At 35.4% G+C, this 13228-nt stretch overlaps 1 protein-coding gene across 36 annotated transcripts in view; it reads left to right on the forward strand.

Moving 5' to 3' along the window:
* Positions 1-13228, forward strand: part of PPHLN1 (periphilin 1) — a 147312-nt gene that overhangs the window by 83634 nt on the left and 50450 nt on the right. For all 36 annotated transcript variants that reach the window (XR_005380046.1, XR_005380047.1, XR_005380048.1 and 33 more), the window contains one exon: positions 959-1075. Coding sequence is in view for 31 of the 36 variants with exons in the window: in XM_038577353.1 (XP_038433281.1) it covers positions 959-1075 (117 nt within the window). In the remaining 5 variants the exon portion in view is untranslated. The remainder of the gene's footprint in view (positions 1-958; positions 1076-13228) is intronic.

Genomic DNA, 13228 nt, shown 5'->3' on the forward strand with positions numbered 1-13228 from the left:
TGTCTATAACTTGAAATTCCATACATTGTTTAGTATTGATTTACTGTTTTTTTTTTTTCCCTAAAGATTTTATTTATTTATTCATGAGAGACAGAGAGAGAGAGAAAGAGGCAGAGACACAGGCAGAGGGAGAAGCAGGCTCCATCCAGGGAGCACGACATGGGACTCGATCCCAGATCTCCAGGATCAGGCCCTGGGCTGAAGGCGCTGCTAAACCGCTGAGCCACCCGGGCTGCCCCATTGTTTAGTATTGAATATAACTGAAGAAGAAAAGCAGTAACAGTATCAAAAAGATGAATTTTAAGTATATAAATTTTGTGTAGGGGCGCCTGGGTGGCTCAGTGGTTGAGCATCTTCCTTCAGCTCAGGTCATGATCCCCGGAGTCCTGGGATCAAGTCCCACATCAGGCTCCCTGCATGGAGCCTGCTTCTCCCTCTGCCTGTGTCTCTGCCTCTCTCTCTGTGTCTCCCATGAATAAATAAATAAAATTAAAAAAAATTTTTGTGTAAAGAGTAGGATTTATATACATTATTACAAATCATGGAAATAACATATCTGACTTTTCTATTGCATTAGGAATTTACCTTGATGATATTTTGGCATTATTTATTTCATTGAATATAATTAAAGATACAACATTGAAATCAGTATGATGTCCTATATATTTCAAATGCTGTTAATATATTAGTTAATTGTCAGTGTCTTTGGTTCCTTAAGATGAATTTTTGAAGTTTTATATAAATGAAATTAGGAGTCAGATCTGATCTGTATGTCGAAAAGGAATTGCTACTTAAAGAAACTCTATGTTGAATATTTTTTAAAAAGCAAATAAAGAATGTACTTGTTATCTCTATGAAATTACATGATTTTAAGTTAAGGTAGGATACACTTTTTGATGTATTGGAAGTTTAAGTGCTTTTGAGAATTGTAATAGAACTATTCTTTTGTTTTTATTAGATGTTAGACAAACCCAGTAGGCTAACTGAAAAGGAACTTGCCGAGGCTGCAAGCAAGTGGGCCGCTGAAAAGCTAGAGAAAGCAGATGAGAGTAATTTACCTGACATTGAGTATGAGGTAAGGCATAATTTCCTCTTTATGTTTCACATGAAGAGTTTTGTCTCAATTTTAAGTTATGGGTGGGAAATACTTAGTTTGCTCTAGTACTTCAAAGTATATATGGAGAAAATAGCCTCATGGATTATTATCATTTACCATACAGAGTAATAGTATGAATATGAATGACTCAAGTTCAGTAATTGAACTATACCCGAATTTCTCCAGTAGTTTAGAAGTGAGAAAATAGGATAAATATGGAGTATAAGGAAAATGTATCACTTATCCTTCTTTTACAGGCTTTACTGTTAAAAGTATCTCTAGAAATCATGCTAAGCTGCTGGTCATAAACCAGTGAATTCAGAATAAAAATCTATTTACACCTTGGATCTTGGGCTGTATTTATATTGTATGTTATATTCTATGCAAGTTATATCATAAATTGCCCCAAAAATGAAATGATGCATGGTTATTACCTGTGACATTTGATGAGTCTTGAGTACCAAAAGATGAGAGAGCATTTTAGGGTCCATAGAATGAATTTTTGCACTAAACATTTGAAGATGAACTTTTGCACTATGCATTTTTGCACTAAACATTTGAAGATGAACTCAAACTTTTCTGTATAATCTAAAACATCTCTGGGCACCTGGGTAGCTCGGTGGTTGAGTGTCTGCCTTTGGCTCGGGTCATGATCCTGGGGTCCTGGAATCAAGTCCCACATCACCTGTCTTCAGGGAGCCTGCTTCTCCCTCTGCCTATGTTTCTGCTTCTCTGTGTTTTTCATTAATAAATAAATAAAATCTTTAAAAAAAAAAAAAAAAGTCTAAAACATCTCTAACCAGGGAGATATAAGTGCTTCATTGGCAAAATTAAGCTTTTAGATTCAGGAGTTGGCTATAAAAGAATTATTTTGGTATGATGTAAAAAAATCTGTACCAAAAAAAAAAAAAAATCTCTGTACCATGACGGATTTTGTAGATTTGAAGATTTATGGCTTTTCAATACATTTTAAGATACCTTTTATAGAAGACCTTTCGATAAAATGAGTTAAGCATTATAATTTGATACAAAACATATATACCTACATAAATCTTTACCTACATAAATCCTTTGCAAAATAACTAATGTTACACTGCTCATGGAAAGTATAAACCACTACAGACCCTATCAGTACGTACACTTAAAGCCTGTTTTAAAATGCTGATCTGTCATTTAGATATCAGTTGTTCTTAAATAGGTCAAAGTTTCCATGTTATTTTACCTATAATTTTAGGTATTTATATATATTCTTGAGTGAATATATCAACATCATCTAGCTGTCTCTTTTGGGCACCTTTTCAGCACTATTTAAAAGCATGAACAATAAAGGGATTTATAGGGTTATTTTGTTTATTTTCTTAATAATTAGAATAGTAATTTTCATATTAATAATAGGTCTATATAGTTCAAAATCACTGTTTTGGAGAACTGATAATTTTTCTCAGAGTACTTAAAAACTTCCAAAAATACCACTTTCTTGTTTGCTTAATACTCTTCAATTAGCAAGGCTTTTTTGAGATATATTCATCCTGCCCCCCCATCACTTTTTATACCTATTAAAAAATATATGTATCTTCACTATCAACCTTCCCCAGATTTTAAATATTTTTATTGTTTGAATAGATCTGGACTTTTAATAGTCAGTGTCATTGGGTCTAGAAAGACTTTCTTTTTAACCCCCTTATTTTTTCTCTTAAAATATGCACAGAATTTGGTAGATTTAGAATTAATAAGTAAATAATGCTAACAACCTTTAAGTGGGGTGATATGTCAGGCAGGATCTTTTGTTGGAGCAAAGGCAAGGTGAGTGAGGATAGGATTGAGATCTCTTTAATATGTTTGTTACATGGTCCACCTCTTTAATGTTGAGCAACAGTATCAGTTTCATAGCACTAAAATGTTTTTTAAGTAAGATTAATACTTTCTCATACTGTAAATAAAGCATTTGGGAAATTTTTATGATACCCTTATTCTTTTATTTAAAAACCTAATCCCACCACATCCTATTAACATTTTGCTCAGATAGTAACATTTGTTCTCAGGCAGTTACTAAGTAGTTACTCATTTCAGTGATCTATTTGAGCAATAACATTTTGACTGTGTTTCTGTAAACTCGTATCTTATTTGACAGAATAAGTTGGAAGGAAAAAGGACTTTGATGCTAGGAAAGAGATTGGCATAATACTGTGTGTGTATGTGTGTGTAACTGTAGTTGTGGAGTATTGAACTTAACAACCCTGAGATCAAGAGCTGCAGACTCTACCAACTGAGCCAGCAGGCATGCATCCCTTTATATTAATTATTTAAGTAATGGTCCATGTATTTCAGAAACATTGTGTAGATTCATTTTTATGACTAGAGGGAGATTAAATATTTAGTTTTCCTGTTTATCTTTTCCTGCTGCTGTGACTATATTTTTAAGCAATTCAGTTGGGAGATGATGCAGTTTGCAGAAATTTCAGTGAAATTGAAGATGCATTTAGTGATATGCTTAAATATTCAGGAATGTTGTAATTCAATTTGCTGTTCACTTTTATTCTTGTTACCTTTTGGGCTCTAATAGAGAATTTCTCAAAGTATTTGATAGAATAATAATTCTAGAGAGTCTTAATGATCTGAGGGGAAAAAATTCTATTAGCCTGAATGTGTTTGGGAAATGCTAGATTTAAAAGAAGTAGATTATTTTGATATTACAGCACTTTTCAGAGATTGTAATATGTTAATATGCTCATCACTGATCTGTGAAGGAAGATAAATAATAAAATTTGCATAATTTACAGACTTGACTATGAAATTTTTCACAGTGCATATTTTAGGAGTAGTATTTTAAGTTACATATTTTCAGAAAATAGTACCATACTGGCTTTCTCATAGTTTATTTAAGTTCACTAAATACTCTGTATCTACTTGTGTCAAACACTGCATTAGAGACACCATTCTAGGCTGTCTGGGAGCTTGCAGTCAAGTTTTGTAGGGACATAATTTACCATCCTCAAACAAATGGCCATTTAGCTTTTGGCTATCAGAATGAAAAGCAGATTATTTGGTGGCCGTACTTAGAACAGGTTGCTTCTTCTTATAGAAGAAAATTTTGACATTTTCTTAAGTGTGGAAATATGATTTATGTTGTTTCTACATATAAAGTGTCATTTTCTACTTCAATATCTCTGCTTACTCTTTCTCCAGTGTAGAATACCTGCCTTCCATGACCACCTTTCTAATCCATATTCATTCAGTGAAATCAGTAGTGTTGGGGATAAGACTCAAGATCTTTCTTAATTCTGCTTTTTTCCCCTTCCTATTTGAAAATTTCATGCTACTTTGTCACTGGATGAACTTATTATTGCCCTCATTAAAAATACTGTTTTTACTTGTCTTGTTATACATTGAATGCATCTCAAGCACTTGTCTTGTTTTTCCTCTACAGTACCTTAAATGATATATATCTAATTAGTTGAACTAAATTTGTTAACAAGGCCTTTTAGTATTTCAAGTTATTTTTCTCTTCTTGCTGTTTTCCAAAAACTCATATCTGCTCCGATGGTGCTTTCTGTCCTTGTCAATTTATGTTTTTGTGGGTAGCCCTGGAATTATGATGAAGCCTGAAATTCCTATTTTCAGTGTGTTTTAAACTTGAACAGTTGTTTTTTTGTTTGTTTTCTGTTTTTGTTTGATTGGTTTTTGCATTAATCATTTAAAATGGAATCTAGTGGCAGATTCTGATCTTGGGGTTTAGTCAGAACACTGGTAGTATAAGTAATCCAGCTTCTTAACATCATTCAAACCTAATTGTTATTCATCTTGTGTTAGAAACTGATACTGGGGTTTCTATCTTAAATATGTTTAACATAAAACTTACCATATTAACCATTTTTAGGTTCAGTGGTATTAAATACACTAGAATTATTGTATAGCCATCCCCACCGTTCATCCTCATAACTCTTCACCTTGTAAAACTGAAACCTATACCCATTAAATGATAACTTCCCAAAGCAATTAATCAGTTTATCCTCCCAGCCCCTGGCAACTACCATTATGTTTTCTGTCATTAAAATTTTGACTAAGTACCTCATATAAATGGAATTGTACAGTAGATGTCTTCTGTGATTGGCTCTTTCATTTAGTATAATGTTCTTGAGGGTCATCCATGTTTTAGCATCTTACAGAATATCTTTCCTTATTAAAGCTGAATAATATTCCATTGTGTGTTTGTACCACATTTTGCTTATCCTTTTATCTGTCAACAGACACTTGGATTGCTTCTACATTTTAGCTATTGTGAACAATGCTGCTATGAACATGGGTATCCAAATATCTTCAAGACCCTGCTTTCAATTCTTTTGAGTATGTATTCAGAAGTGGAATTTCTGAATCATACGGTAATTCTGTTTTCTGTTTTTTGAAGGAACTTCCATATTGTCTTTCACAGTGACTGTACCATTTTATATTCCCACCAACAATGCATAAGGGTTCCAATTTCTCCACATCCTCACCATCACTTGTAGTTCTCTGGGTTTTTGCTAGTAGTTACCCTAAGGGGGGCAAGGTGGTAGACATCTCAGTGTAGTTTTGATTTGCATTTCCCTAATTACTGGCAATGTTGAGTATTTTTTCTTCTGCTTAATGGCCATTCTTACATCTTCTTAGAAGAAATGTGTATTTAAGTCTATTGCTCATTTTTTGCTTCATTGTTTTTTAGTTTTAGAGATTCTCTATGTATTCTATATATTGATCCCTTATCAGATTTGTGATTTGCATATATATAATTCTTTAATTTTTGCAAAAAATGACATTGGAATTTTGGTAGGGATTGACTTGGAAATGTAGTTTACTTTGGGTAGTATTGACATTTTAACAGTATTAAGTCTTTCAAGGAGTGAGCATGGGATGTCCTTCCATTTATTTATGTTTTATTTCAGCAGTGTTTTTGTAGTTATAAGTTTTTCTCATAAATTTTGGTTAATTCCTAAGTTTTATTCTTTTTGATACTGTTGTAAATGGAATTCTTTTGTAATTTCCTTTTTAAATTATTCCGTTTATCTACAGAAATGCAATTAATTTTTGAGTGTTGAGTTTATATCTTGATACTTCACTGAATTCACTTACTCTGTGTGTGTGTGTGTGTAATCTTTAGGGTTTTCTACATATAAGGTCATGTCTGCAAACAGATAATTTACTTACTCCTTTCAATTTGTATACCTTTCTTTTCTTCTTCTCTTGTCCTCATCCCTCCCCTCCCCTCTTCCTAATTGCTCTGAAACTCCTGGTACTGTTTTTGCATAGAAGTAGTGAAAGCAGGTGTCCTTGCCTTGTTCCTTATTTAAAAAAAATTTTTTTTAAGATTTTATTTATTTATTTATTCATGAGAGAGAGGCAGAGACACAGGCAGAGGGAGAAGCAGGCTCCCCACAAGGAGCCTGATGTGGGACTCGATCTTGGATGCCAGGATCACCCCTGAGCCACCCAGGTGTCCCAGCCTTGTTCCTAATCTTAAAGAAAAATCAGTTTTTCAGTTTTGAGTGTGACATTAGCTGTGGGTTTTTCATATATGGCTTTTATTATGTTGAGATGATTTATTTCTATCCCTAGTTTATAGTGTTTCTTCATGAAAAGGTGTTTTTTTTTTTTTTTTTTGTCAAGTGCTTTTTCTGTATGAACTGAAATGATTGTGTAGATTTTTTTCCCTTCATTCTGTGGATGTGGATTATTACATTGATCAGTTTACCTATGTTGAACTGTCCCTTGACATTTTAGGAATATACCCCACTTGGTCATAATGTGTAATCTTTTTAATTATATTGCTGAATTCTTTTTGCTGGTGTTTTGTTGAGATTTTTTGCATCAATGTTCCTAAGGGATATTGGACTGTAGCTTTTGTTGTTGTAGTGTGTCTGGCTTTGGTATCAGGATTATCGGGATAATTACATTATCATCAGGATAATAACATCCCCATAGAATGAAATGGGGTGAAATGAAATGAAATGGGGGGATGAATGAATTCATCCCCATGAATGAAATGAAATAGGAAATGTTTCTTCCTCTTCAGTTTTTTAGGAGTTTTTTTATTTTTATTTTTATTTTTATTTTATTTTTATTTTTCAAGATTTTACTTACTTAATGCGTGAGAGACATAGGGAGAGGCAGGGACACAGGCAGGGAGCCTGACATGGGACTCAATCCCGGGTCTCCAAGATCACACCCTGGGCTGAAGGCAGCCCTAAACCACTGAGCCACCCAGGCTGCCCTTTTTAGAAGTTTTAAAAGGCTTGGTATTAGTTCTTTAAGTGTTTGGTAGAACTTACTAGTGAAACTGTCAGGTCTATGTTTTTCTTTGTTGGGAGATTATTGATTACTGGTTCAATTTCCTTACAAGTTATCAGTCTATTTAGATTTTCTATTTCTTCTTGATTTGGTCTTGGTAGGTTTTGTGTTTCTAGGAATTTTTCCGTTTTATCTATGGTATCCTGTTTCTCAGCATGCAGTTGTTTATAGTACTCTTAATAATCCTTTTTATTTCCATAGAATTAGTAGTAATGTTCCCACTTTCATTTCTGATTTTAGTAATTTGAGTCTTCTTTTTTTTCCTTAGTCTATCTAGCTAAGGGTTTGTCAATCTTGCTGATCTTTTTGAAGGATACAATTTGATTTTTGATTTTTTTCATTTCATTTATGTCTGCTCTAATCTGTATTTCTTTCCTTCTGCGAGCCTTGGCTTTAGTTTGTTCTGATTTTTCTAGTTTCTTAAGTTGTGAAGCTTGGTTGTTGATTTGAGTTTGTACTTGTTTTTTAATATAAGTGCTTATAGCCATTAATTTCCCTTAATTAATTAATTTATTCATTCATTCATGAGAGACAGAGAGAGAGAGAGGCAGAGACACAGGCAGAGGGAGGAGAAGCAGGCTCCATGAAGGGAGCCTGATGTGGGACTTGATCCTGGGACTCCAGGATCACGCCCTGGGCCGAAGGCAGGCAGTAAACTGCTGAGCCACCCAAGGATCCCCTAATTTCCCTTTTAGCACTGCTTTGCTGCTTCTCATAAGTTTTTGTATATCGTGTTTTCATTTTCATTTGTCTCTTAAGTATTTTCTACTTTCCATGTGATTTCTTATTTGACCTGTTAGTTGTTTAAAAGTATTTTGTTAAATTCCGCAATTTTTGAATTTTCCAGTTTTACTTTTTAAATCTATTGACACTTAATATATGGCCTAACAGAGATGGTCTATTGGAAAATGTCTCAGGCACTTGAAGATGTATTCCGTTGTTATTGGATACAGTGTTCATTGTATGTCTGTTAGATTTACTTTGTATATTGTCTTTTTTAAGTCTTCTGTTTCCTTATTTAACTTTTATCTGATTTTTCTATCCATTATTGTGACAAGGATATTGAAGTCCCCAACTGTGTAATTGTTATTTCTCCTTCCCATTCTGACAGTTTTTGCTTCATATATTTTGATGTTGTGTCATTAGATCTATTGAGATTTGTAATTGTTGTATGTCTTGCTGTATTGATCCTTTTATTAATATATAATACCCATGTCTCTTATAACCTTTTTTGATTTAAAGTCTGTTTTATCTGATACTAGTATAGCCACACCTACTTTTTAGTTATTATTTGCATGGAATATCTTTCCATCCTCTTACTTTCAACATGCTTGTGTCTTTGAGTCTGAAATAAGTCTCTTGTAGACATTATATAGTTGGGTCATGTGTTTTATCCATTCTGCCAATCTCTGTCCTTTGATTAGAGGGCTTAATCCATTAACATTTAAGTAATTGCTGAGAAGAAGGGACTTCTGTCATAGGTCTATTTGTTTTTTATGTGCCCTAGATCTTTTTTTGTCCCTCATTTCCTGCATTCTTATATTCTTTTGTTTAACTGATTTTCTAATTTTTGGTAGTTGAAATGTTTAAATTCCTCTTTGATTTCCTTTTATACATATTCTACACCTATTACCTTTCTGCTTACCATGAGGTTACATTTACATTCTAAAGTTATAATACTAATTTATATTTATATCAGGTTAAGTTCAATAATATACAAAAACTCCACTCTTCTACAGCTCCATCTCCATCCCTTTTAGATTTTAATGTCACAAAATAACATCTTCATACATTGTGTGTCCCAAAACATAAACTAACAATTCTTTTAAATGCAATAGTCTCTTAAATTATCTAGAAAACAAGATTATCTTTTTCAAGGTTGCTTTGGTTATGTTTTTTTGTGGTTCCATACAAATTTTATGATTGTCTGGTCCTGTGAAAAATGCTCTTGGTATTTTGATAGGGATTGCATTAAATCTGTAGATTGCTTTGAATAGTGTAGACATTTTAACAGTATTTGTTCTTCAATCCATTAGCATGGAATGTCTTCCCGTTTCTTTGTGTCATCCTCAGTTTCTTCAGTGTTTTATGGTTTTCCAAGTATAGGTCTTTCACCTGTTAGGTTAGGTTTATTCCTAAGTATCGTACTGGTTTTGTGCAATTGAAAATGGGGTCCTTTTCTTAATTTCTCTTTCTACTGCTTCATATTGGTATGTGGGGATACAACAGATATTTGTACATTGATTTTGCATCCTGTGACTTTACTGAATTAATTTATTAATTCTAGCAGTGTTTTGAAGTTTTTCAGGTTTTCTGTATATAGTATTATGTCACTTGCAGATAGTTGGAATTTTTCTTCTCCCTTACCAATTTGGATGCCTTTTATTTCTTTTTGTCATCTGATTTCTGTGGCTAGGACTTTATGTTGAATAAAAGTGGTGAGAGTGGTCATCCTTATCTCATTCCTGACCTTAGAGGAAAAGCTCTGAGTAGTTTTCTTTTATTGTGATGTCTTTATCTGATTCTTGTATCATGGAAATGCTGGCTTCATAGAATGAATTTGGAAATTTTCCTTCCTCTTGTAATTTTCTGGAATAGTTTGAGAAGAATCGGTAACTCTTCTTTAAATTTTTGGTAGAATTCACCTGTGAAGTTATCTGGTCCTGGACTTCTGTTTGTTGGAAGTTTTTTTTTGTTTACAGATCCTATTTCTTTGCTGGAAATTGGTCTGTTCAAATTTTTATTTCTTATTGTTTCAGTTATGGTAGGCAGTATGTTTCTTGGAATTTATCCATTTCTTCTAGGTTGTCTAATTTGGTGGCTATACTTTTTCACAATATTCTCTTAATCTTTTGTATTTCTGTGTTGGTTGTTACTTCTTTTCTCTCATTTGTGATTTTAATTTATCTGGGTCCTTTTCTTGAGAAGTCTGGCTAGAGGTTTATCAGTTTCATTGATTTTTAAAAAAAATTTTTTTTCAAGATAACAGCTCCTGGTTTCATTGTTCTATTGTTAAGTTTCTTTTTTTTTTTTTTTAAGATTTTATTTATTTATTCAGAGAGAGAGAGAGAGAGGCAGAGACACAGGCAGAGGGAGAAGCAGGCTCCATGCAGAGAGCCCGACATGGGACTCGATCCCGGGACTCCAGGATCATGCCCTGGGCTGCAGGCAGCACTAAACCGCTGTGCCACCGGGGCTGCCCCTATTGTTAAGTTTCTATATTGTTAATTTCTGCTTGAATATTATTTCTTTCCTTCTGCTGGTTTTAGGTTTTGTTTGTTGTTCTTTTTCTAGCTTCTTTAGGTGTAAGGTTAAGTTGTTTATTTGAGATTCCTCTTGTTTCATTAAGTAGGCCTGTATTGTTACTTTTCTCTTAGGACCACTTTTTCTGCATCCCAAAGCTTTTGAACCAATGTGTTTTTTCTTTTCTTCTTTCTTTTTCTTTATAAGGGAGTGGCTGGAGGGGAGGGGAGGGAGGGAGGGGAGGGAGGGGAGGGAGGGAGGGAGGGAGGGATGGAGGAGGAGGGGGGGAGGAGGGGGGGGAGGGAGAGGAGGGAGGAGGGAGAGGGAAGGAGGAGGAAGGAAGGAAGGGAAGAGGAGAGGAGATGAAGGGAAGTTGACGGAAGGGCAGGGAGGGAAGGGAAGGGCAGAATGGACGGTCAGTGAAGGCATTTGAAGTAATGACTTCTTTCCTTTCCTTTCCTTACTTGCCTTTCCTTCCTTTCTTCCTTTCCTTTACTGTCCTTGCTTTTTTTTCTTTTCTTTCTTTTCTTTTCTTTTCTTTTCTTTTCTTTTCTTTTCTTTCTTCTTTTTTTTTTTCTTTCTTCTTTTTTAAAGATCTTATTTATTTTTTCATGAGAGACACACACAGACAGAGACACAAACAGAGGGAAGAAGCAGGCTCCATGCAGGGAGCCCGATGCAGGACTCAATCCTGGTATCCCAGGAGTAGGCCCTGAGCCGAAGGCAGATGCTCAACCGCTGAGCCACCCAGGCACCTGTGTTTTCATTTTCATTTGTCTCTGTGTACTATTTTATTTCTAATTTTATTTCTAGCTTGACTCATTCATTGTTTAGTAGCATCGTATTTAACGTTTATATATTTTTGTTCTTTCCAGATTCTTTTCTTGTGGTTGACTTCGAGTTTTATAGTATTGTTTTTATTTTTTTTTAAATAGGTGCTCTTATTTATTTTTTTTTAAAGATTTTATTTATTCATGAGAGGCAGAGAGAGGCAGAGAGACAGGCAGAGGGAGAAGCAGGCTCCATGCAGGAAGCCCGATGTGGGACTCGATCCCTGGTCTCCAGGATCAGGCCCTGGGCTGAAGGCAGGTGCCAAACCGCTGAGCCACCCAGGGATCCCGAGTTTTATAGTATTGTAGTAAAAATAGGTGCATGATATGACTTCATCTTTTTGAGTTTCTTGGGGCTTCTTTTGTGGCCTAGTACATGATCTATTCTGGAGAATGTTCCAAGTGCACTTGAAAAGAATGTGTATTCTGCTCTTTTAGGATGGAATGTCCTGGATATATCTGTTAAATCTATCTTGTCCAATGTGTCATTCAAAGCCATTGTTTCCTTGTTGATTTTCTCTTTAAATTATCTGCCTATTGATGTAGTGTAGGAAGGGTGTGAAAGTGTGAGAGAACGACCTCAGCAGGTAAAAGAAACAATAAGAACAGGAACACACATAAATGGCAACAGCTGTGTGTATATGGCAAAAGTCAGTTGTTCCTACAATCAGTCCATGCTAAAAACAGTACATGCTGAAAACAGCAGTGATGTTGGATAAGATAGCCCGGCCTGCAGAGGTCAATTTTCCCATCCCCTGCAGCTCCCTAGTTAATGCTTCTCTGAGACCTGTGCCGATAGTCACAGTTCGGTGCTGTCCCTCTCGTGATTACTTTCTTGAGTTGTTTTTCCTTCCTTGCTTTTGCATACTTTACATTCTAAGGTAATAAAACTGAGAGTCAACCCTGACTCGGGGCTTCACCTTGGTGCCTGCACTTCTTGGTGGTACCTGGCGATGCAGCCCCTTTGGACTTATCTTTGTTCCAAAGTATTGGACTCCCAGTAATCATTTCACCTGTCATCAGAATGCACTGTGGGGAAGTGGTGCCCCATGTGAGGAGACTGACCTTCCAAGCATGGTACAGGAAAGGGGTTCCTGAATTTCATTCCAGTAAGGAACATAGGCAACCTTGGAATAGCCTGGCATGCTTACATCAAGGTCATTTTAGGCTGTTAACCACAAGGCCTTTTTTGCTTTCTTCTTGGCTTGCTTTTCTCTGCATTTCTTTGTCTTTCCTTTTCTTTTCCCTTTCCTTTCCTCAAGCCCAATATAGTTCCATTTCACTTTCCTCTACCAGCATGGGTGACTCTCTTTCTCTTGAGGAAAAAAACCACAAATTGCAGTTGCTTAGCCCCCTACAGACAACAGGATGTAAAATCTCAACAAGAGACTTTAAAGATCAACAAGAGACTAAATTACTGGTAATTATGAGACAACAATGTCCGTGGTACCCTAGAGAGGGGAGCATGAATTTGGAGGAGTGGGAGAGGATTGGCCATTGGGGAAGCCAGGCTATATAGGTCCTGTGAGGGTTTGACATCTATGTAGAATAGCCTTGAGGCCCATGCAAGGCCAAGATAAGAACCCCTCTACTGAACCCGAGACATCAGCTTTGTTTTCTCCTTCTCTACCTCGTCCACCTCCTCCAGTGGCCCTACTCTTCCCACCACCTCCCTCTCTCACTCCTGAGTCATCAACCTCCAGCCATAATGCCTTGTGCTTAAACAAAGACTCTGAGG

The sequence above is a fragment of the Canis lupus genome, chromosome 27, assembly GCF_011100685.1.
Source record: "Canis lupus familiaris isolate Mischka breed German Shepherd chromosome 27, alternate assembly UU_Cfam_GSD_1.0, whole genome shotgun sequence".
NCBI classification, from domain to species: domain Eukaryota; kingdom Metazoa; phylum Chordata; class Mammalia; order Carnivora; family Canidae; genus Canis; species Canis lupus.